Source organism: Acanthochromis polyacanthus, chromosome 6 (assembly GCF_021347895.1).
Source record: "Acanthochromis polyacanthus isolate Apoly-LR-REF ecotype Palm Island chromosome 6, KAUST_Apoly_ChrSc, whole genome shotgun sequence".
Taxonomy (NCBI): Eukaryota; Metazoa; Chordata; class Actinopteri; family Pomacentridae; genus Acanthochromis; species Acanthochromis polyacanthus.
In genome coordinates, this window is record NC_067118.1 from 33,167,923 (window position 1) to 33,193,636 (window position 25,714).

The 25,714-nt window shown below is 40.1% G+C and overlaps 1 protein-coding gene across 5 annotated transcripts; it reads right to left on the reverse strand.

The window, feature by feature from the left end:
- Positions 1-2,256: 2,256 nt before the first annotated feature.
- Positions 2,257-23,365, reverse strand: uckl1b (uridine-cytidine kinase 1-like 1b). Of its 5 annotated transcripts, none has more exons than XM_022192071.2 (15): positions 23,226-23,365; positions 15,306-15,496; positions 13,342-13,448; positions 12,048-12,218; positions 11,616-11,687; positions 10,591-10,780; positions 10,262-10,323; positions 7,116-7,135; positions 6,304-6,402; positions 6,089-6,182; positions 5,536-5,598; positions 5,266-5,388; positions 4,861-4,968; positions 4,620-4,776; positions 2,257-4,490 (listed from the first exon to the last, which is right to left on the reverse strand). In XM_022192071.2, exons 1-15 carry the CDS (start codon positions 23,348-23,350, stop codon positions 4,411-4,413), a joined length of 1,662 nt encoding a protein of 553 aa, XP_022047763.2. In that variant the 5' UTR covers positions 23,351-23,365; the 3' UTR covers positions 2,257-4,410. The 5 variants fall into 5 exon arrangements, with proteins under 5 accessions (XP_022047763.2, XP_051805521.1, XP_022047761.1 ...); XM_051949561.1 differs by lacking the exon at positions 7,116-7,135 and adding an exon at positions 8,290-8,306 and having other exon boundaries at positions 23,226-23,360; XM_022192069.2 differs by lacking the exon at positions 23,226-23,365 and adding an exon at positions 20,276-21,926.
- Positions 23,366-25,714: the final 2,349 nt, after the last annotated feature.

A 25,714-nucleotide genomic window follows, 5' to 3' on the forward strand; every position in this document is an offset into this window, starting at 1 on the left:
TAGTGTGTAAGTTGCTCCCTCTACTGGTTAACAGGCAGTCAAGTTAGGAGAAACTGTTGATATCTGCATCTCAACATGAAATATGCACATAAAAAACCCTGTTTTATGTTATTTAATTTGAACATTATCCTTTATAATAAGTAGAATGAGGTTTTCCTCCACAGTGCTGACTTGCAATATCTAAATTAGATCAAATGAGTTCAAATTAGAGAGGAACCTGTTTTATTAATTTTAGTAACAAAAATTACTCTATTACTAGATTGATGATTAAAGCATAAAAGGCCACTGTCTATTCAACAGCTAATAAAAAATATTTCTGTCTGAACATCAAAATATATTCCAGGAAGGTCCAGGCAGGTTTTATTTATTCATTCATTCATTTTTTTGGTGTTCCTCCTCATATTCTGCCGAGGTGAGCTAGCGTTTCATGGGCTGACGAACCTGAGATTGAGCCTGAAATCACCATTCTCAGGTTGGACAGTCCTAGAAAGAACCACTCAAGAGTTTAAGCGGGACTGGATGTCGCGTTCAGGCCTCTCCGTGAATCTCAGTACGCAGCGTCCACACTGAGGGCAAATGTTTGACAAAAGTAAAAAAATTAGCTAGTAGAAAAGATGAAAAATAAGTCTGTCTTAGGATAATGGTCCAGATGCATTTGCACCTCTGCGAGGGTGCACATTGTGTGTGAGGTGCTGGTGGGCGTTGCTGTTTTCTCCGTAATTCAGAGCCACAAAAATGTACTTTATGACCACGGAAAAGACAGTTTTAATAGTATTTATGGTCAGACTGTGTGGTCTTTGAAATTGCTAATCAGAATCATGCAAAGGCTGAAAAAAAAAACAATCAAGTATCCTTAACATAATTTAGGTATCTGCTCAAATAAAGCTTCATTTTGTGTTATTACATTAATACATTAAAGCTAAAATAGCACCACACCATTGATTTAAAATTATTTTATTTGCACAATTAAAGATGTTAAGATTTTGGCGCCAGAAGCAATCGTCCCGTAAGAATGATAAAATAATAAATAAATAATAAAATTTTGAAAATATACTTTAAAAAAATGCCATTGATTAAAACAGCATTGATTTTTTGTTGTGTTGCTGTTAATTTTTTTTTTTTTTTGCTTAAAATAAAAACTAATCTCAACCAGAGATACATCATATCTCATTTCAATAAAATAGAGCTTCTGATCTGATGATTAAAGAACATATTTAACATAATAGCATGCTATTTTTGTGCAAATGTTCTTATTCAGAAAACTCCATGAACAATAAATGAAGACTAACGCCACATCTGGCTCTCTGTTGTTAGCTAACCTGCACTGAAACCACTCAGAGAGCAATTAAACACTCAGCCACCAGAGCTTTAATGCACAAACTGAATCTCATACTAAAAACATCTAAATCACCCTGGCCTGACTTTATGAGGACAGTCCCCTCTTAGAAATATTTTACTCTCTTGATAAACTGTGCAGATGGAGAGTGCAGCAGAACACACGAGCACACAGAGAGAGAGAGTGAAAGCAGAAAGAGGGAGGAGAGAAAGAAAATACTTTACCCTCTTCAACAGACTAATCTAAACCCTCTTCACATGATTCAGAAATACTTCATTGTCTGAATAATTCATCCTCACCTATCAGCATTACGCTGCTTCTCTTGCTCTGCTCTGCTCTGCTCTGCGTTGGCCTACTCACACCATCTCTTCACATTTACAATCCAGACACACTCACTGCCAGAGAGCACATTAACCAAACAAATAACAACCATAAAAACAGAGTTACTTCCCATGTTTTCTCAACAGTCATTGCAATGATGGAGGACTGCAGCAAGGTTGTGAAGTCTCATTCTGTCTAAGAAGCTTTCAAAGTCTCCTCTGCATACTTCTTACCCACACGGCAGACCTTGTGACTCCCTCAAACCCAGGCGAGGCCAGACATGGGGAGACAATCTTCATCATGTAGAGTGAAAAAGAAATACAGGTCGCTGAGCTATAAAGGCCACTCCTGCTGCCTTTACCAAGCTGTGACCTCATCATGCTCTGTACTACCAATGGAGATGCATCTCTCTCTCTCTCACACACACACACACACACAGTGACACATACACCACCTTCCTGTTTGTCAGCGCCGGTGGTAAACTTTCCACTGACATCTCCATTCAAAGGGCCAATATGAAGTTTCATTCATTTCATCACTAAAAATATAATACATCTGTGGTTGATTTATAAAAAAAAATTCTATTTGAAATGTCAAAATAAAAGTATAGCAGGGAAACTTTTCAATTTATTGCAAATTTAACACAATCAATTCAACATTTTAGTAAAAAAAACAAAACAAAAACAGCTTCATCTTTGGCAGAAAAATTGAAACCTTTCAAATTTATTGACAGCTGCACACAGAAGAGCAGAACAAGACTAAAAACGGCGCCGCTGAGTTTCCTGATATTCTTAGCTCTTGCTCGTCTTTTGACCGTCCTTCTCACACCTCCTCGCTCAGAAGACGATGCCTCTTGTGTGTCAATATCTGCCCAACAGGCCACTGTTGTCTAATTGTCCATCAGCCTCGTGAAATGCGCGTCAATCACACTTTACCGTGGCTGACGTCTTGACAGCTGTCAGAGTGATAATTATGGAAAGTGATGGAAGATATCAAGGTTACTTTCCATGAAAAGAGGACAACCACAATATCCTTCCTGTTCATTTTTACAGTGTAGGTAATGCATCTTTCTGTCTTGAAATGTTTGATTAAAAAAAAATAAAATATATGCGGATTATTCAGACATGGTGAGAAGCTTACTCCATGTGCTTAGAGGTGTATTTTAATTACCTTGACTGAAGGGTATTTTCAGATAACTGGCAGCACAGTAGGTTGTTAAATTGACAGTTAACATAAATGAAACTATTCACCATGAGCAAATTAAAATCTCTATTGCACTTTTTATTAAATATATATATAAAAAAACATGCAGAATTGGTGAAGCCAAAAGGAGCATGAAGTCAAACAATGAGGCTGCAAACACAATCAGTGGATTTCTGCACAGAATGACTTCCTCACCACTGAATCCAGCAGTGACTCTACAGTAACAGGTGACTAAAAGTAATGACAGGATGCAGCGATTTCCATTACAAACTGACTGTTTTTTCCCCTTAATGATGTGCATTTCCTTTTCTCAAAAAAAACCAAAAAAAACATACAATAACTAGCTGTGAACTCGTAGAAAAGAATATATCCTGATATCAAAGTGAACTTTAGAAGCAACTTGTCTCATGAGTTGAAATACTGACGAGGATGAATATTGTGGAGTGCAACCTTGTGTCTGGCAAACATTTTCCGACAAAGAACAAGGCAATCTCAAATAGGCACGAGCTTTAACAGATGTATCACATTCATTTCAATGTTGCCGCCACGTAAAAAGAGCGGGAACGATCAGAACACACTCTGACCTGTGGATATTTTGAGTTTGTGTCTGCAACTAAACAGCCCTTTTTTAAAAAAAACAAAAACAACAACAACAAAAAAGAAACACTCCCATTCTACTGCATGAAAAACAGAAGCATAAATCAGGACATGTGAGACCGAAAACAAACACTTAATCTGTGTTTGTTAAATGCACATGACCCATTTCTGCAGCAACAAAAAGATGCAGGACTTGCCGGCCGACTGGTCAGGTCTATGCAGAGTACAGGTATGTAAATGAAGGATATTCTGCATAAATATACAGCACAAGCACATACTTAAAGCTGTATAATGAAAAACAGTTTTCAACATCCTTTTAAACTGGTTAGGTCAGCATCCACGCTGAAGGAAAAGAGTGAACCAGAGAGCTAAAAAAAAGAAAAGAAAAGACAGATGTACACCTACACATTTTCCGATTGAATGGTCCTTCAGAAAGCGCTCATGGCGATGGTAGTTGAGCAACATGAGTTCATGTTCCGATTTTAGTTTCGTCAAAGTTGTGAGGAAGGTATTTGGTAAAGAATAACCTTAAAAGCTTGACTTTTACTTCTTTTCCGTCACGTGCAAATTCACATTCAGTTGTGTCGTCCACAGTACACGGCTTAAGGCTCGATAAATCTTTTCAAAACAACACGCCGGCAAATTTCAATAGATTGTCACAATTAAAGCGCAGAAATAAAACATGACTTAAAAACATACTGTACAAATAAAAAATATTTTTCTGACATTATAACACAGCTCTCCTTGACAGCATTTACACGAGACAAAATAATTTAATTTAAAATTTAACCGGAGGCGACATTAGAGATGTTTTCTCCTGTTTTCAGTTTCAAGGCAATCTTGAAGGATGAATGTTATAGCCAGGCAGAGACAAAGAGAATGTCCTCATATTGTCCACTCAGGGCCACGGTCCTGAATCACCCAATAAGGTAAGTGCACCAACAGTAATTTCATCAGTAGCTGGGCTCATCCATCTCTTCATCACTCCAGTCAGGGGGTGCATCTGTTCCAAAGTATCGATCCCCGAAGTTTCCTACAAGGATGAAAGATGTAGCATCATAATTTACATCTATAAAAAAATACTTTAACACAAATGTAAATACAGTGCAATGGTAAATATTATATTCCAACTGTCTTAGAGACTATGTTCCTGTTTTCTCACCTATTCCAGGTATGATGTGAAAGAGATCATTGACCTTCTTGTCAACAGCTGTGGTGATGATTTTGACCTGTGGGAATGCGTAGGCCACTGAGTGGACTCCCATTTCAGCCATGAGCAAAGAAACCAGCAGGATCTTGTCCTCCTGAACGTCGTGATCCTGAAAACGAAGACACCCCCTTGAAAATGTGTAATGGAATTCACTGCAGGCAAAATGCATTTTTGAGCAATCGGCTGCACCCACCAGTAAGACCCGTACAGCCATCATGGCAGCTGCCCCGGTGGACACCGTGCAGTCCATCAGAATCACATGATCTTCACTGATGTCTTTCGGTAGACGCAGGTAATGAAGCTGAAAATGGGCAAAGACAGGATGTGGGTTAACACAAAGGTGTGACAAACATGAACCGTAGTTATATTGTGACATTATGAAGAATTCCCCCAACCTCACAATTTCCTCAAAAGGACAGCTAAACAGAATGTTTGACGAAAAAACAAGACCGAACAATACAAACCACATTCTGAGATATTAATAAAAATGTGTCAAACCACATGTTTGAGACTGAGAGTACGTGCAGGACAATAATGGTAAAAGGCTTCAGACAGATTAAAGTTCCACAACTCATATGCCATTAATTCAGTTCTGTACCTCTGGCTCTCCTGTGTCCTGGTTGGTCTGGATGAGGATCTTTCCGATGCGAACGTCTTTGCAGACAGCCCTCAGGGCCGGCTCCATGGTCTCCCCGGCTCTCAGGATGGACACGCCTGTGATCTGAAGAAAACAAAGAGGTAAAAAAATTAAACAGAGGTTAATTGCATCAGTTTAGGTACTGAGAAAAAAAAAATCTTCTGAATGGTTTCAAAAATTAAAATAAAAAAGTATGGAGAAGACGGCAGGAAGTAAATGGAGTTCACTCACCCTCTTCCCGTGGAAAGTCCTGCCTTCATAATCCTCTCCCTGGGGGGTCTGAACTATGTGGACCTGAGATAATATTAAAAATCAGAACAGAGTGAGCACAGTGCTATAACATACAATAGAAGTGAGGAAAATATATTGTGACTAGCAACATTGAATTACAAGCTGTCAGTCACGTGTGTTTGTCTAATGCATGATTAAGGTATAGGAACTTTCCATTGTGGCCACTTGCTACATTTCCATTGCCTTGCTGCAGGCAAATATAACCCGTGTACGTCTACCTGACTTGTCCTTTCAGTAAATACAAGCACGTACTCTTTTTCCATTCATCTTTATCTTTTCATACCCATTTCAAGGCTGCATACTGTATTGTCTTGCTGTATCTTGTCAGCATCTGTCTGCTCATCGGTTGTCTCCTCTTTTCTTTCTCCTACTTCTTTCCATCTGCACCCCGCTACCTAATGGTTTAGAGTCGACGTTCTATATAATACAAAGAACTGCAAACCCTTCTTGCAGTGCTCTTAATGAATTCACAGTGAATCTTAGTGTTTAGAACCTGTGAGGGGAGGAAGGACAGGGCTCGCTCGATCAACAGACGCATCAACCTCTTGGAGTAGAAGATGAACTCATCACGGCTGGTTTCCTTGTTTCTAGATGTGATGATCAGGAGAAAAAAGATACGAGATTTATGCAGCAGCTTTACCCCACGCAGGTCTATAACGGAAAAAGGCGCAGTAGTTCATGTAACAAAAGACGTTTCTCTGCTTTTACCTGATGATGGTGTGCATGCCCCTGACTTGGGGTGTGCTCTCCAGAACGCTGAGGGTTTGGGGGAGGGGTTGGGCCTGGTGTGCCGAAGCCAGGGCTGCCCTGTAACCACGGCAACAAATAGAAGTGCGGGGGTGGCACGGGGTGAGAGTAGCGGAAAGAGGAAAGATGGACAGACACATGAATGCAACACATAAGAACACGAGTATAATTAAGACTCGTCTACAGCATGTGTCTGTTCACACACAGGCGTGCACACACGTACGGTACGCACACGCAGAAAACAAACACGCAAACAGACGTGTGTGAACATGCACAAAAACATGAATCATTTTTTTCAAGAGTAGTTAGAGCAAAGTTGATAATGGTAGCGTAACCTCCGAAATAGGATTGCTTGGGGAAAAGGCAGACACACAGATTGCAGAGCACTCAGGGCCAGTGTTGAGTATTTCAGTGGAAAATTACAACAGCACAGAGACCGTGGTAATGGAAAAGGAGGTCAAGAATTAAAATGGATCAATTTCAAAATTAACATCGCACAGATTTGAAGCAAACCATCGCACTGTCTTAAATAAATAAATGCACAATGGTTCTGTTTTCCGTGATAGGTCTCTATTTGTAATAATTCAACAGGTTTCCACAAATACTGTAAGTATTAGTTTTAAATATCCAGTTAGCCTAGCTCGAGCTCGGACTCTAGAGGAACAGACACGCTGTTACAAATACTCAGTGATGCCACTACAGTATCCACAATGTCACTGAGATACACATTAGCCAGATGCAAAGAAAAGAAAAATCATAGCAAATCTGCTCACATATCCCAGCGAAGTTTCCTCTATGGGGGGAGAGTTTTCGACGAAACAATCACAACACAGGGGACACAGAAAGACGAAAAGACAACAGATAAGAGGAGGAAAAATGAGAAGAGACATAACATCAGGTGGATGAAGGGATGAAGGGATTATCAGACACAGTGAAAAGTGTGACAGCTGACACTTGCAAATGTCATATGTATCTGAAACACGCTTACTGCCGAGAAGTGAAATAATATGTTGTGGGTTATCGCTGAGTGTATGTGTCATGATACTGAGAAGAAGTCAAGTAAAAGGACATGCTGTAAAAGATCTTTGCAGATGCTAGGGTAAAAAAAAAAAAGAAAAGAGGGCCATCAAGTTTTGGATCAGATTTTGATATCTATACACGTGCATCCATTGTGTGTATGCGTGGGAGGTGCACAAGCTATCGTGTGGCTGTCACTCTTTCACCATGTAGAACAGCAGAGGTTGGTATTTCAGCTCACAGGCCCCAGCACATCCTGTGTCTAAAGACAGACACCAAGCTCACTTCCTCTCTTTCTCTGTCTCAGATACTGTGGCCGACATTCAATGGAAAAACTCAGCGCTTTGTAGTAGGGTACTGGAAACTTTCTCTGTGGCTGAGGTATGTGATAGTCAACAATAGCTGTAGCAAGAGCTTCCTCTCTCTTGCACTTTCTGTTACAGTCTTTCTCTCTCTCATTCTTGTTGCTGCTGAAAGGAGGGGTCAGTGACTTGACTCATTGGTGTATTTTTAGACACAGAAGGCAGGAAGAGTGTGAGTTGTCATTTCTTGAAAAGGTAGAGAGAGGGAAAACCAACATCTTTACATTGAAATGCTGGCTGCACCACACCACACCACACCACTTTCAAACTTTTGATCAACTTTGAGCAGTTTCCATGCAGTTAATATTTTTGCATTTCTTCAATACTGGTGTGAACGGAGGCTTTGCATTATTGTCTCAGATTCTCACTAATTAGCCACATTCGGTTTACAGATGCAACACTGCCGCCTTGTGACATGTCATGGCAGCAAGCAGATCAGTGGAAGGTAGAGGTTGGTTTTTTTTTGCTGGACTCGTTTTTTCTCTCCCTCCCAGTAAGAAGCTGCAGCAGTAGGTGTACTGGGCAGATGTTGAGGAGAGAATGATAGACAGGATAAAGGCCACTCTACCTGACGCTGAGCTCGCGCTGTGAGCCATGGAGGGATTTGGGGTGATGGGGGGGGGAGTGAGGGGAGAGAGTGAGAGAGCAATCCATCAGCAGCATGTGTGTTACTGTGTGTGTGTGTGTGTGTGTGTGTGTGTGTGTGTGTGTGTGTGTGTGTGTGTGTGTGTAACAAAGCAAACTGCACTGTCACACAAAGTGCTCCCTGGGGGCAAAAATGTCCCTTTGGTGACCAGTGATTAGTGCATGTTGTGCAACCAATTCAAAAGTGACGTGCTATGAATCAACATTATGAACTACGCAGAGGGGATTGCTTTCAGGGCTGCATAACTGATGATGGATAATTGTGTGCTGTGATGCCGTGGGTTCCACAACAACTAAACTAACCTGACAACTTATATAAACCTGAACATGAACATAAACATCTGGAAATTAGTTTGACCTGGATAAATGCAAATATTAACCGGAGTTAGTTGAAAACACTGTTAAAACACTTTTTCGTTGTAATATTTTATACATTTTTGAACTTTGAAGGTGAAGAAACTCTGTATTAATCTTAATATGTATTTAATCATTTGTGAAACAGAGACACTGCATAAGATCTGATTTTAGAAAAAGGTTATGTAGTCCAGAATCTTGCAAGGCATCAGTTTTGCAAACACCTGCAAAGCTCTGCAAAAGAATTGACACCTTACGAACAATTATCACGTCAAATCTTGACCTGCCCCCACTTGTGGTTAGACATACGCTGCACAGTCAATCACTTCAAAGTAACCTTTGACTGATTTATTTTATTTTTTAACTTGTGCACTTGAAATTTGTAGAAACAGGAACTTGGATCATTTCAAAAAATCTGGCATAATCAATCACCAGTTCTGCTACTCATGCTTGCTTACATTTTACTGACTTTAAACAACACCTTCTACAGTCCCTGGTTTGACCTGGGTTCTATGTTTATTTATCACAAATCAGATAACTTGCTGCTGTCAATGCCGGTATGGTGAGCACATACGATGCAATCAGCGACGGGTTAGAAAACAAGGTTGTGCGATCGGCTTTCACAATTAAAAAAAAAAACAAACTCTTGGCTGCTGATGTGACTTGATGATATTTGCTGATTGAAATGTTAAAATACTGTGGTGCACACTTACACCACGACATTTTTTTTTTTGCTTTGATCTGCCGCTCACCTACATGTAGTTCATTTTTGTGCCTGCCCATACATGTGTGAATTTTTACTCGTTACGCAACTGATAGACAACCTAGACTCTGACTAAAAGTGAAGCCATAATGTTTTGACTTTACATTCAGACTCATCAACAGATAAGGACTGTAATGTATAGATTCTCTGTATAATATTCTAAAGGTTTGAACTTAAATTTAAAGTATGCGAGTGTGCAATGGGTCACACTTTTTACTTCCTTTCATTATGTACTTTTGCAATGTTAATCTTTGATCTCAAATAGAAATTGAGCTTAACGTCAGATCAACTTCATTTATTTTAAATGTGCTATTAGACAAACAGAGTGACTGTCAGGCTTGAAGAGCAAGAGTCAAAGACGTGCTTACTTATTGGTGCTATAAGCGCCTAATACACACACAAAAAAAACAATAACGTAATGACTGCACTTGATAACTGTTACCACAATAGGTCGCAAAATAATCAACTTTAATGACAACGCCCAGAGCAAGCATACTTATTCAGCCTTCCCTAAATCCTGTGCAGTGAGTTTTCTATCCACTAGAGGGGGTAGTCTAGCTTGTGATTACAGGCAGAAAACAGAAGGGCTGCTCACAACTACATTTCCTATACATGCAATTACATGATCAGATATGAGAATCTAGTTTTTAAAAAAAAAACATGACGAAAGAATGAATGGTCATACAGCTCTACTAATATGAGCTTGTCATTTGGCAGATTATCAACGTGTGAGTGTGCTTGTATGCGTGTGTACATCTGTAAATGTAATGGCTCTTACCTCCTCCAGCTGACTGTGAACATGCTGCACAATCAGATCTATCGCAACCATGTTGCCGCCACCTGACAGGAAGACAAACGGAAAATCAGAGTGATGCTAATTTGGTATCATGGGAGCTTGACAACGTACTGTGACTTCTTTAGTTTAGCAGCAGTAAAAAGGCAATTTAATAAAATCTGAAACACAACATGAGCGCAGCAACTGTACAGCTGCATGGCATATTGGGATTGAAACACTTGATCCTTTTGTGATAATGCTGCCATTATGTCATAGAATTAGTGATGCAACACTGAAAATGTACACATGCAAATCAGGTAGTATGGACGCACCACGAGGCACCACAATGTCGGCCAGGCGCATGGTGGGCTCGATGTACTGCTCAAAGGCTGGCTTGACAAACTTGTTGTACTGTTTGATGACGCCCTCAATATCTCGGCCCCTTTCTGTAATGTCCCTCCTCAGTCGACGCACCAAACGGATGTCAGAGTCTGTGTCCACAAAGATCTTCATGTCCAGCAGCTGACAGGAAAATGTGAAACAGAGAGAAAAAAATTTGACTGAATGAAAATCTTTTTATAATACACACTCACACAAAGATGGCATGACTGAAATGCCAAGCTAATTATACCCTAATATTTATATGTTTAGTTTATTCATTGGTTTCTTTTCAACTATACCAAGATCCTTTATTACATCTGTCCTAAAAGCTAAGTTTACTATGCTCAAACTTCATATTTCATTATTTCTGACAACCAGTGAAAAACACAACAAATGTGTCTTGGAATACATGCAAAATTTAAATCTGGAAATAATAATTCAGCTTCTAAAAGACTGTTTTCTCTTGAAATAAATGATCACATTGGAGGTGGAATTAACTTTCATAACTTATTCCATTTACTTTTGTTAGCCAGTACCTCATTGCAACAGACAAATATTTCACATATTTATTTCCTGTAGATTAAAACCATTTCTGAATCATAGAAACTGTAGTTAGATATTATTATTATTCTTAGTTATATATTATTATTATTAGTAGTTATATACATTTACAGTTGAAAAACAAAATTGTCAATGCTCTCTGGTGGACAAACTGTGATGCAGAAACTGTCACTAAAACACTTCAATCGTAGTTTTAAAGTTTCTGTGATTCAATTTCACTGCACTAATCAGCTGAGATATATTCACATAGGTATCAGATGTTAAGCTTGTTTTGTATAAACAACACTGCCAAATTATAACATCTGAAAAGTGTCAACTATGCTCTAAAAAAAAATCTGTAAATCACCAGTAATGCTGACAACAGCCACTTCTATTGACCAGCCAGACATTTTGGAGGACGATAACCTTTCTATACCTGCAACAGCTCTTTATCTGCGAAGGCCATGATCCCCTCAAAGATGATAACACTGGCTCCATACACGGTTTTCTGTGGTGGACACAAGTGCATGCAATAAAACAGTACAAACAAAGGCATTGTGTATATAAACACGGGATCATATTGCAACAATCTTCATAATCACTCATAAGTAACATGTGCCACTGAGTAAATATCCAAAGGTAGTAAATGGATATTCAAAAATACAATCAAGCAGACAGAAACCATAATAGTTGTCTGTCACACACCATCTGGAGATATGCAGATTTGCAATGCGACTAAACCTCTAGAAGGGAGATTAAACTCTCTTAGGTAATCGAGAAACTGAGATTATTTGCAGAAACTCTGCCGTGCTATTCATTAACTTACAAAGGCCCAACCGCATGTCTGGATGTGTGCATTCATCCTTACCCACTCCTTCTGTCTTCCATGAGTTGTAAAGTCATACACAGGGATTTTCACACTCTTGCCCTGTTTGAGTTTGCGTAAGGTGTGTGTCAGCAAATCAAAGTCGAAGGCATCAGGGTGGTCGAAGTTGTAGTCATTACTGGCAGCCAGGATCTGCTGTTCTTGAGACAGGACCTGAGGATCACCACAATAAGAATGTAGGAATGACTTTAAAGCAACATGATTTCCTGAACAAAGTACTTCCTCTGTCTCACTCTCTGGCTTTTGCTTAGACACATACATTAACATTTGCATATAAAATAAAAATATATACAAGAAGCAGCATTATATAAGTGCATTGCAGTGCAGCAAATATACATACTCAAGTACAGGCAAATAATTTGCATGTGCTTGGACAAAACAACTGCACGCTGCACAGATCAGCGCTCAAGAGTAGTCGAAGTTAGAGGACCTAAATTTAGGAGAACATCATGCGCCACTGTGACGTCTGTACCAAGTGGTGTGTGTGTGTGCCCTTAGGGTGGTCAAGCATTAAAACTCCAGACCTGGTATTTGGCAGTTTGAAGCAGCAACGCCCCCTTCTCAAGTGAACTGACTACATGTTTCATACGCTAAACCGATGTTACAGACTCAAACAGAAGAAAACAAGATATCAATGGAAAAAAATTCAATATGAAACATAAATAAATACCGACCCCTGCTAATGCAGCGAGCAAACTGCCACTTGCTGAAGGCTACGGTAGCGCTGGTCACTGGTAAATCCCTCCCACTCTGCACAGTCTGAACCACCGCCGTCAGATTTTGACAGGATTACACAACCAGAGAGTGGGTGGAGGTATAGAGGGGCAAGAATGATGGCTCTTGCTTGATTGCTCTCCAGCACTCTTTTTCTGTCCCTAATTCACTCGTCACTGAGCCTCATTTCAAACACATGTGCCTTCTTATATTTTATCCCTCCAATCTCTTTTCTGTCCAGTCACTCCTTTTATCCTCAATTTCCCCCTGGGATCCAAATAGAATCTTGCTTTCTCTCTTTCGTCTTCTGCACTCAGCATCACTCTTTCATACCTTCCTTCAGGCCACTGAGGGGTTTTAGTCATACAAGACAGAGAAGAAATAATAATGAAAGGAACAATGTTCGTGGACTTTTGTCACGATTTTCATCTCTTGAAAACACTTCATGTAAATACATGCAGAATCATATAAAAATCCAGGTAACCTATGACAGTTTCAGACAGGCCTGTAACCACATGTACAACATGAGCACACAAAACATAAATCACACGAACATGCACACCTTGTAAAAAGAGTCCATTGAAAGCAGTACAACCCATGGAACATCCAGAGCTTCAATTATTTTCCTGGCCACAGTTGTTTTTCCTGAAGCGCTGCCGCCACACAGACCTGTGACAGAAAATCGACATAAAGACATTAAGTAATGTTTGTGTACAGCCATCTTTGCTTTGTTCAAATATACACTCAACAAAAATATAAATGCAACACTTTTGTTTTTGCTCCCATTTTTTATGAGATGAACTCAAAGATCTAAAACTGTGATAGTGAGCACTTCTCCACCATTTGCCTCATGCAGTGCAGCACATCTCCTTTGCATAGAGTTGATCAGGTTGTCGATTGTGGCCTGTGGAATGTTGGTCCACTCCTCTTCAATGGCAGTGCGAAGTTGCTGGATATTGGCGGGAACTGGTACACGCTGTCGTATACGCCAATCCAGAGCATCCCAAACATGCTCAATGGGTGACATGTCCGGTGAGTATGCTGGCCATGCAAGAACTGAGACGTTTTCAGCTTCCAAGAATTGTGTATAGATCCTTGCAACATGGGGCCGTGCATTATCCTGCTGCAGCATGAGGTGATGTTCTTGGATGTATGGCACAACAATGGGCCTCAGGATCTCGTCACGGTATCTCTGTGCATTCAAAATGCCATCAATAAAATGCACCTGTGTTCTTCATCCATAACAGACGCCTGCCCATACTATAACCCCACCGCCACCATGGGCCACTCCATCCACAAGATTGACATCAGAAAACTCCCCACCCACACGACGCCACACACGCTGTCTGTCATCTGCCCTGAACAGTGTAAACCAATTGTTTCAGCAGCTGTCTGAGTGGCTGGTCTCAGACCATCTTGGAGGTGAACATGCTGGATGTGGAGGTCCTGGGCTGGTGTGGTTACACGTGGTCTGCGGTTGTGAGGCTGGTTGGATGTACTGCCAAATTCTCTGAAACACCTTTGGAGACGGCTTATGGTAGAGAAATGAACATTCAATACACGAGCAACAGCTCTGGTTGACATTCCTGCTGTCAGCATGCCAATTGCACGCTCCCTCAAATCTTGCCACATCTGTAGCATTGTGCTGTGATAAAACGGCACCTTTCTTAGTGGCGTTTATTGTTGGCAGTCTAAGGCACACCTGTGCACTAATCATGGTGTCTAATCAGCATCTTGATATGGCACACCTGTGAGGTGGGATGGATTATCTCAGCAAAGGAGAAGTGCTCACTATCACAGATTTAGACAGATTTGTGAACAATATTTGAGAGAAATTGTGATATTGTGTATGTGGAAAAAGTTTTAGATCTTTGAGTTCATCTCATAAAAAATGGGAGCAAAACCAAAGGGTTGCGTTTATATTTTTGTTGAGTGTACTTGCACAAAGCTGACAGGATGCTCTACTTAGTGCATGTTGAGGTTCTTTTAAGCTATTATTTTCACAGACAGGCAGACAAAAACAATGACGTTCTGAAAAGCAAACAATCCCATTAACGTGTTAAGGTATTTTCACAAATTATATTGCACAAAACACAGTTCAATAGTTCTTGGTAGCTCAACAGACACACTTCTAACTCAGTCAAAAAGTCAATGACACTGAATGAGCTAGTCAATGCTCATTAGCAGGAACATGGCGATTGCTTACTTCTGCAAAAAGACACATCTTATCTGTTTATACAGAGTATCAGTTAACTTTGTTTCCAACAGATAAACAATCCTGAACAAAAGTGCAATTGTCAAACAGTCAGTAAATACCGACTTTAGATTGAACAGTTAATCTAATCACGTACCACTTTTTTCACTTCAGTTTGGAGAATTCACTCTTTTAAATGTGTAATGACACCATTTTTTTTTTTGTATTTCTAATATACTGTGTTGTGTAAATTAACGGGAGGAAGTACCCTAAATGAAACTGAGATACACAAGGAAAGACATTTTGCAGTGCATCACATTTCAGTTTCCTACCAATCACGAAGGCCTCTTTGGACTGAGTTCCATGTTCGTTGTACCAGGGTGGGCGACCAGCAGTGTAGATGGTTCGTTTGGAAGTCCGTAGCAGAGGTGGCTCAGACTTACACTGGCTGGTGGTCCTTTTCCTGGGTGAAAGCCCTGTGCTTACTGAGGGGAGAAGGCGGTCCAGTGATCCTTCACCTCCACTGTAAATTAACAAACACACAACAGAACATGTGCTTACTGACTGGAACAAAGGAAGAAAAACACAGATATTGTTTTGTTGGCCGATTTCTATATTCAATAAAACTTTGTCCTCAAAAGCTCGTGATCTTGGCAAACAGCTCTGCTGACCTTTATAAGGAATTTTTGTCTATTTTCTTTTTAACTCAGTCATCAACTAAAGACCCATCATTCTAATTAAATTACATCTCATCAAATGGTATATAATAAAATGTCTCTTGGTCACAGTTGCTTAGATTAGCTTAATCTAAACAAATTTTTGTCAATTTAAGTGAATACCTCTTTATGGTTTGCTACCTTCCCGTTCTGTGAGTGTGCTGAAGAAAAGTCTGTACAGGTAACAGTATGTACAGGTTGATGTATATGAAGTTCATTTTACAGTGAAACAGCAAGATAATCCTTTTATTTATCGCACTTAATGTGTGAATAATTTAAAATGTGTGAAGTCTTATTTTATTACTTTTTGTAATATTTGGGAATAGGTTGCTGTGTTGCTTCTCAGTGACAGTGCACTTTTAATTGTTCAGGACAATGGGTGTGGTGACCTGTTCTTCAGTCAGGCAAATGAAGGGTTGAGCCACACAGCTGACTTGTAACTACAACCTTGGAATAGGATGATAATTTTGTGCCAACTTTTTTGTTTGTGCGTTGAAATAAACAGTTCAATTTCACCAAGTGGTACTGTGAATTTTTTCTGATGTATATTAGGATGAGAACTCTCAGAGCTTCAAACGAACTGCTTCATTCATTGGAAAAATACTGAATGATTATTCAGAATTATTACATAATCTAAGCTCATCATTTAACCAGCGAGCTGTTTGGGTAAGAATATTGTAACACTGCATATGAAGCTCTCCTTGACACATTATCACGGGGATTCACAACTGATTTCAAAATCTATCATCTATCAATTTAGAAACTGAAAATTGAACAATAACAGCTAAAGCAGCTGAGCTTTACATAAATATGCAATGACTAACAACAACAAGGCAACAGCTAATAACTACAACACAAACAACAGTGATAGAACAGGAACAGGAATACAAAAAGTGAAGACTTCTTTCCCGTCAAGGGAAGCATGCTTGGTCAATAGAGGACCTTTCTTCTTTGATCTATTATGTAAGAACTCAAACTGGTACTTCAGGTGATGATCTTTTAAAGAGATATTTGCATATGAGTAACTCAGGAGGAGGTTTATAGGATGTCTGTTGATCAAAGGGGACGCTGTTGCCAGCTTGAGGTTGTAAATCTTGTTGGAATCTCCAGCTGTTTGTGCGTTTTCTTTTTAAACATCTAAGTAAGGCAGGCTTGCTTGGTTCTTTCTGTAAAGTAACCACTGTAATGACGGTGCTCGCCTTGCTTTTGCAAATGTTCTTTCAAAACAATTCCCCCTCACACTATTTTACTGGGGCAGTGTTGCTCTTCATCCTGGGCGAAGCACCTCTCACGATTATTGCAACTGGTTTATAGAAATAAAAGGCATTTTTTCCCCCTTTAACAGAATGACAATGGGTGCAGAAAGAGGATACTGCAGTGTTGACACAGCAACATGAAGATAGGCTTGACTATGTGAGACAATAAAACATGAATACAGACTATCATGTACGCAATAAAGCTTGTGCATGTTCGTGTTCATACAGAAGACAGATGAAAAGGGAGGGTGAGGAGAAGTGGACTGCGACAGTTAGAGAGACAGTAAGTCTGGCACATGCTAACTAACTAATTAGATAAATATTAACTATCTTTTACGTAATCACAGATCGCAGCTTTAATAAACCAGACACTGATAAAAAGCACACCATACTTCTAACAGTGCTCAGTTGGTGTCAAGGCTTCCATTTGAACAGGGTAAGAGGTAATGAAAACACGATGAGGTATGCTGGGAACAAGACAGCCACAACAACAGGACACAAATGTAATCCCCAGCTTCATTTAAAGAACATTTCTTTCTTGTTAGAGCCTCTTAGATTGTGTCATTGTCCCTCTAGAGACTAATACATGTTGGCATCAAGTGGCAACCTCCATAGCTGAAAAATGAACCCAGTGCTCAAGTGCCAAAAAACTTCACTTGCTTAAATGGCCACTTGAGGCTGGCTCCGAAATCAAGTCATTCCCCAAAGACATTCATCTTAAAATGACCAAGAGTACAGCAGAAATAAACATATTTACAGATTGGTACAAAAACAGTTTTGGTCTCTATAGCTAATTTCCTCATTCATTGCACTTTATGTAGAGTATCTCACTCATATAAATTGTATTAAGGCTGAAAATGATGCAAAGCTACGAGCATGGCTGCTTTCTGCAACACATAAATGCTGTCATTGGACAGTCTGAGGTTCAGAGATGTTTGCATGGTTCACCTCAGCTTCACCCACGCTCCTCTGAACATCTTTTGGTTAACTGGGAGTTAGGTGGAGTTAAGTACACACTGACATTAAGAACTTCTGCTCAGGAAACCAATGGGTGGTTTCATGTTGGGTTTATTCATCTTTATAAACGGTCAATGGGTTGGCATCGAACAAACACAGGCAGACATAAGTGTGTCGGGGTAAACACGGGTGGATGAACCTACAAACAAAAGAGAAGTGGCCCAATTAACTGACAGTAAACATGATCTAATCAGCATTGTCATATTGTCCCTACAGTCATGGTTAATGTTTAGTTTTTTTTTTTACATTTTCAACATGTGAACTTCGTCCAGTCTTCCATCGAATAACTTCTACCATTGTGTTTGTTGTAGTTGAAATGTGACCATCACATGTTGACAGCTCTTTAAGTATCTTTAAGTATTCACCCCTTCTCCCAGGAACACCTAAAATTTGATTAAGGCGCCAAATTTTAGCTCCTGAAAGCGATAACCACAGCTACAAGTAAACTTAAAGGTACTTTTCCTGTGGTGGAAAAGGGCTATACTGTATGTTAACGTGGTGGAAAAATGCTGATTTAACACGACTACATTCCTACAATCTGTTGTGCAACTAAATAAAACCACTGCAGTGAAGGTCATCACAAACAAATGACAACAAGCTAATACAAAACAGGTATGAGTTCCTCAGGGGAGCGAGGCAAAAAGTGAATTTGGATAAGCTATTCAAACTAAACGCAATGGTAAAACTGGTCTCTTGCAAGACGCAGTAAAAATACTGATGACGAAATTACAAGAGAGAGAAAGTTATGTAATACCCAGTGCAATCTCATGTGTTTCAACACCAAACGGTTGCATGCATATTAGTAATTCCTTTTTAGGTTCTGTAACAGTGTGTGACAATACAGTTTTTCATTGCGTCATCCAGAGAGAAAGGGTTTAATTTGGGCACATTACAAAGAGGAATTGAAGAAGAGTAGGCATTAACATTCAGTTAGTGGCTGAAGCTGATTAAGATGGAGATCAGAGAACAAAGCAGTGGCAGCAAAGAACTCATTGAACGAATTTCTCAGCAACCCTTCCAGAGAACTTCAGTCGAAAAACCTGATTCACTCCTCTTATGCCAGTCTACCTTGCCAAAGTCTGACTCATCTGCAGTGCTTCAGACTTTGGCAAATAAAATATTGTAGTCTGACGAAACAACTAGCACTAAAATATCATCCAAAGCCATCCTCAAAACAAATGCTAACCAGGTAACAGTTGCTAGAAACACTTACTGCATTATCCGAGACATCCACACTTCTCCCAGTGAGGACTGTAAAAAGCCAGACGCCATGAGTGCAGTACACTAAGAAAGAAAGAAGTCCTAGATGTTTTTCTGTTCCTCTGTTACGCAGTCAACTGTCAGCCACCATATATTTATATGGGCCATATACTGTATCTCCCCAGGTGGAGTGTCAAGAGATCGGAAGTGAAGCAAACAACAGAGAGCAAAGATCTATCTTATCGCACTGGGGTCACCTGAGCTTGGATGGGGCCAGGGAGCGGACTAAAACAACACACATCGACCATACATGAGATGTAGCTCACTCCCGCTGGGTTATCAGTTAAAACCAGGGTGCCATAAAAGATTAGCCTAGCTGACTTTGCTGAATCATGCCCTTCCTTGTCAAGCGGTTACACTCACAGTACTCAGTACTCCTAAACATTACATACACTCTGTGAATGCACCTTTGTGCAAAGAAACAGCTGGCAAGAGGTCACAGCTCTGGATACCTGAGAGGACTCTGAGAACCATCCAAGCTCTATGGTCAGCATTGGTCCAGGATAATATTAGCAGTAAATAAGACAGAGTGTCACATCTTATGCTACATGTTGTTTTGCTTGCTCTTAGAAAGCCCTCTTTAACTTTGTGGAGGGTCTTTGTATTTGCCTTAAGAAGATGATGAAAAGTCATAAATGCAGAAAGGCATACGTGATCTGTATAGTCTCTCGGCACAACCCAACCACACAAAACGACTAGTTGTTATTTTCCTTACAATTAACATTCACATATTAATTTAATGACAAAATGCTACATTCACAATATCAGAATATGATCTTAGCAGAAACTTTGTCACCAAAAAAACCCTGTTACAGCCGTACACACCCAATTACTGAGTGACAGATGCAAAAATTCCCACAGAATGAAAACAAAAACATTTCAGGCGGAAGTGCTGAAGTTGTCTGTCTTATTTAACCACATTTGTAAAAAACAAACAAAAAAAAACAAAACAGACATTTACATCCCATTGAGCAAATACACTCACCTGTCTAGAACACCTGAGAATAACATGAAAAAAACCCACAAATATATAAATAAATAAAAGGCACTTACCTGCCATCGGATCTTAGAGTCCAACAACCAGATATTCTGGCTCCTGAGTAAGCTGGTAGAGAGTTCATAACTGGAGAAAATATGAGGGAGACTTCCAGTGTTTATACGTCGCAAGTTGTGTATTAATCCTATACGAGTGCCAACAGGTATATCCAGTATTTATATATACACTCAAGGACAACAATGCACTCTAGAGCACTGCCCTCTGGTACAGCACATCAAGAGAGACAGAGGAGGGACAATATAGAGGGGGACAAGCTTGGATGAGAAACGAAACTTTAAACATCTGTTTAGCTTTCTGTTTCTCCCATTCTCTCGGTCGGGGGAGAGAGAAGGAACTGCAGCTCGGTAGAGACAGCGCACTCAGTGTGAAACTACAGCACAGCTTTTCCCTCCTCTTTCGCTAGCCCTCTGCTCCTCCCCTCAGTCATCCAGCCAACAAACGTAAGAGGATAACCTACCCTCCAGATTATGTTCATTAGGTGGTATTAATAGCATCAGGTTAGAGGCAGACCTTCCCACTTCTCGCAGACACACACACACTCACATATATAAACACACATGCCAAGCTCGGGTCATCTGTCTTTGACAGTCGGTGTCACAATATGTGACTGGAGGTTAAAGAGGGACCAGAAGAGAGCGACAGAGAAGAAACAAACTGGGAAGGAAAGTAGGAACACACAAACAGCCCGTTGTTGTTTCTTATTATTCTTTGATTCTGAGGCAGCTGACTGAATTCACAAGAGAGACTTTAGGCTGTGAAGGGGAGGTGAAAAGACGAACAAATGGAGAGACGAGAGAGAAGGAAGACTGCAGAGGGGAGGTGATGTGCTCCCCTCTGCTCTCCCCCTGCAGGGACTTGCCGTGTCTCTATGTACCTTATATCAACTCTGGAGACGTCAGCACCACAACATGCACACACACACACACACACTTGTGGACACACACGTACGTACACAAAGCAGAGCGTCCCCTCCCTGACTTCGCTCGGAGTGAAGACGGGGGAATAAACAGCATGATGAAACCCAACACTGCCTCTGCTGCTCTATCAGCTGACAGTTGGAAGAACAGCCCCAGGCAACACACACACGCACACAGACACACACAGCGCATAAACACAAACGCACATGCACACTCCTGCCGGGCCACAACTTGCACAGACAAACAAATCATTATTCCCAGAGTTCAGAGGATACAGACTAATTGTTTTGCCGCGCATTGAAAAACAAACTGCGCAGGCCACAGTTTGAGAGCCGTACCGCTTAAAGAAGCAACTAAATATGACTTAAACCAATATTGAAAGCACTTTTAAATGTCTGGAGTGTGAACTTAAAAAGAGCTCATTTCTGTTACACTTCCTTGTTAAATCCACAGATTAGAAACACAAGGGAATTAAGCGTTTTCCTCTAATCTTCACGCTAGTTTTGGGACTGTGGCTGCCACTTTAAAAAGCAGCCAGAAGACAGCTGCAAAGCAAGAAAGCGACGTCCAAACAAGAAGCTTGAACTGGTTGCGATGCCAAACATTCAACCAGCTCTATGGCTACCCGGGCACACAGCAGGGTTGTAGCCCTGAGATGAAGTAACACTAAACTAATAATAATGCACACCAAGGGAGTTCTTTTTTTTTTTACAACATGTTAAGCACAGCCTGTAATCTGGAACGCAAATCAGTTTATCTCGAATCTTATGACTCATGTAAACTTTCAGAATTTAATAATTAAACAAGAATGCATAATGAAGGTTGGACTTCAGACAGGCCATAAAGATAGAAAATATATGAACATGACCTTAGTTCCAAATGCCCTTTCTTATCTTTTATTTAAAAAACTGGGACAGAATTATGTAAGAAAAACATACTATAAATAGGAGGAGCCAAAATAACCAGAACAGATGTATGACATACTGTTATTCAACATCTGTGCTTTAAAGCTGCAGTTTAGCATATTTTCAAACCTTTTTTAAAAAAAATTCCCATTGTCAGGGCTTTGTTGATTCAGCTGATATTTTCTGTAGCAACAGTTTGTACTTTCACCAACTATCAGTGCAATCTGTATATCATTTCACAAACTTCTGCCGATTTTGTGTCATCTAAATGTTGTTTTTTTCTGCAGATATGCTGTTGTAATGTCAACAAAGTCTTCCCAGGTTAAATGTCATCATGTGGGTATGATTTCAATGCTTCTGATTGTGAGTTTAGGGAGTCTGCCAAAAAGAAACACACTCTCAGTGGACAGATCGGTGCAGCATCACCTCCCTGTGGTTTGGTAAGGTACTGCAGGCTGATCTCATCCACTGGGTCAATGTGGCAGCGTGACATGTGGATGTATATTCAGCTACAGCATTATCAACTCAAATGCCAGTCTATTCTGTATCCTTTTTGTCTCCCGTGAGGACATGCGCCCCCAAATGATACCATTATTGATCAGAGAACACCATGCCACGCTTTTCTCCTTTGCTAAAAAAAAAGCTCTATTATGTTTCTAATCTTTGCTTTATGATATACTTTAATTTCTCTCTTGCTATTCGTGTCACACATTAAAGCATGTATACGTTTTACAGTTTTAAATACTACTTTGTGGGCGGTTTCCTGTTTGAGAAAATGACAATGAAGTTAAATTAGGAGGCCACCTCGTCTAAAATAAGACAGCTCTCGAAGCTAAGTGAGAAAAGGGACCAAACAACGGGCTAAAAGCGGGTCGTGTTTGAATACCATCTAAAATAAGACAACAATGAGGCTGTAATTTCCAGGCTGCCATTACGGAAACATGTTGCTTTTATATGCGGCACATTTGCTGTACCCATTAGGACGTACAATGTGACAACCCGTGTTTCCGTAAAGATGCTTAAAGCAGCTACGAAAGAAAAATGGAGGGAAAAAGCACCGCCAGAAAACCGTATCATGAATCCAACTGTTTCCAAATAAAACCCTTAAACTCGTGGCGTTATACCTGTTCGATACACAAGAAGTTTTCTCTTCGTTGTCCATCTTTGCGAGCCGTTCCTCCATGCTAACGGCAGACGTTGCTACTCTGTTGACAATCAGGTGTGGGGAGTGCAGTTGGCGCCGAAGCATGATGGGACTTGTAGGCGTATCGGATTACACTAGTGGAATATGCCATAATCGGCCCCATATATGGACTACAGGCCCCAGAAGGAAGCTGATCTGTTGTTTTTACAGAATGTACAGTGCTATAACCATGCTGGGCCTACCAATGCTGTCAGTTGGTGAGGTTCAACAGGCCACGTGTAGATCTGAATACAGATTTTTGTCAGTTTACTGTTACTTTATTATATACATAAATTTTTTCCTCCTGCGACTCGGAAACATGACCACAACAATCGTATAATAAAAATAAACAACAACAAAATAAATAATAGCACGAAAATTTTGAGACCCTTCTGTGACTATGAAAGATAAATTATATATGTAATTAACTGTGTTAAATATATTGTTTTTCTACTGTTACACTATTATATACATATAAGTTATTTTGAGACTCAGAAAAATTAATGCAACAATCAAAATGATGATGATGATGATGATGATGATAATAATAATAATACAAAATATTGATTAAAAATCTAAAATACGGGGCTGCACAGTGCCGTAGTGGTTAGCACTTTCGCCTTGCAGCAAGAAGATCCCCGGTTCAAATCCTGGCTTGGGCCTGGGATCTTTCTGCATGGAGTTTGCATGTTCTCCCTGTGCATGCGTGGTTTTTCTCCAGGTACTCCGGCTTCCTCCCACAGTCCAAAAATATGCTGAGGTTAACTGATTACTCTAAATTGCCCGTAGGTGTGAATGTGAGTGTGATTGTTTGTCTGTATATGTAGCCCGGCGACAGACTGGCGACCTGTCCAGGGTGTCCCCTGCCTTCGCCCGAGTCAGCTGAGATAGACTCTAACACCCCCTGCGAGCCTAGTGAGGATAAAGCGGTGTATAGATGGATGGATAAATCTAAAATACAATTCTGTCACTATGAAAGATAATTCATTCATGTAAATAAAAGTGTCATTTTTGTCATTTTACTTTTTTCTGACTCAGAAACATGAACACAATAACAATATTATTATTACTATTATTATTATTACTGCTACTACAAATAATAATAATGAAAATCTGAAATACCTCAGACGCTTTTGTGTCTATGAAAGGTAAAATATTTGTGTAATTAACTGTGTTAAATAATGATTTTTTCCATTTTACCATTAGTTTACTCTATTCATATACACACGTGGACAAAATTGTTGGTACCCCTCAGTTAAAGAAGGAAAAACCCACAATTCTCACTGAAATCACTTGAAACTCACAAAAGTAACAATAAATAAAAATTTATTGAAAATTAAATAATCAAAAACAGCCATTACTTTTGAATTGTTGATTAACATAATTATTTAAAAAAACAAACTAATGAAACAGGCCTGGACAAAAATGATGGTACCTCTATAAAAGATTGAAAACTATTTGACCAGAGTGACATGATTAACTCAGGTGTGTCATTTAATTGACATCACAGGTGTTTCCAAACTCATAATCAGTCAGTCTGCCTGTTTAAAGGGAGACAAGTAGTCACCCTGCTGTTTGGTGAAAAGGTGTGTACCGCACTGAACATGGACAACAGAAAGCGAAGGAGAGAATTGTCCCAGGACATCCGAAAAAAATTATAGACAAACATCTTAAAGGTAAAGGCTATAAGACCATCTCTAAACAGCTTGAAGTTCCTGTGACAACAGTGGCTCATATTATTCAGAAGTTCAAGACCCACGGGACAGTAGCCAACCTCCCTGGACGTGGCCGCAAGAGGAAAATTGATGACAAATTGAAGAGACGGATCGTTCGAATTGTATCCAAAGAGCCCAGAGCAACCTCCAAAGAAATTAAAGGTGAACTCCAAGGCCAAGGTACATCAGTGTCAGATCGCACCATTCGTCGTTGTTTGAGCCAAAGTGGACTTCATGGGAGACGACCAAGGAGGACACCACTGCTGAAAAAAACTCATAAAAAAGCCAGACTGGAATTTGCAAAAATGCATGTTGACAAGCCACAAAGCTTCTGGGAGAATGTCCTTTGGACAGATGAGACCAAACTGGAGCTTTTTGGTAAGGCACATCAACTCTATGTTCATAGACTCAAAAACCAAGCATACGAAGAAAAGAACACTGTCCCTACGGTGAAACATGGAGGAGGCTCAGTAATGTTTTGGGGCTGTTTTGCTGCATCTGGCACAGGGTGTCTTGAAAGTGTGCAAGGTACGATGAAATCTGAAGACTATCAAGGCATTCTGGAGAGAAATGTGCTGCCTAGTGTCAGAAAGCTTGGTCTCAGTCGCAGGTCATGGGTCTTCCAACAGGACAACGATCCAAAACACACAGCCAAAAACACCCAAGAATGGCTGAGAGAAAAGCGTTGGACTATTCTAAAGTGGCCTTCTATGAG

Coding starts and splice junctions, on each gene's coding strand:
- uckl1b (XM_022192071.2), bottom strand. CDS start 23,350: ATGCTTCGGCGCCAACTGCACTCCCCACACCTGATTGTCAACAGAGTA. Junction 6,403..7,115: donor AGGAAACTTCGCTGGGATAT/GTGAGCAGATTT, acceptor CCGTGGTTACAG/GGCAGCCCTGGCTTCGGCAC. Junction 4,777..4,860: donor TGGCTGTACGGGTCTTACTG/GTGGGTGCAGCC, acceptor CTTCGTTTTCAG/GATCACGACGTTCAGGAGGA.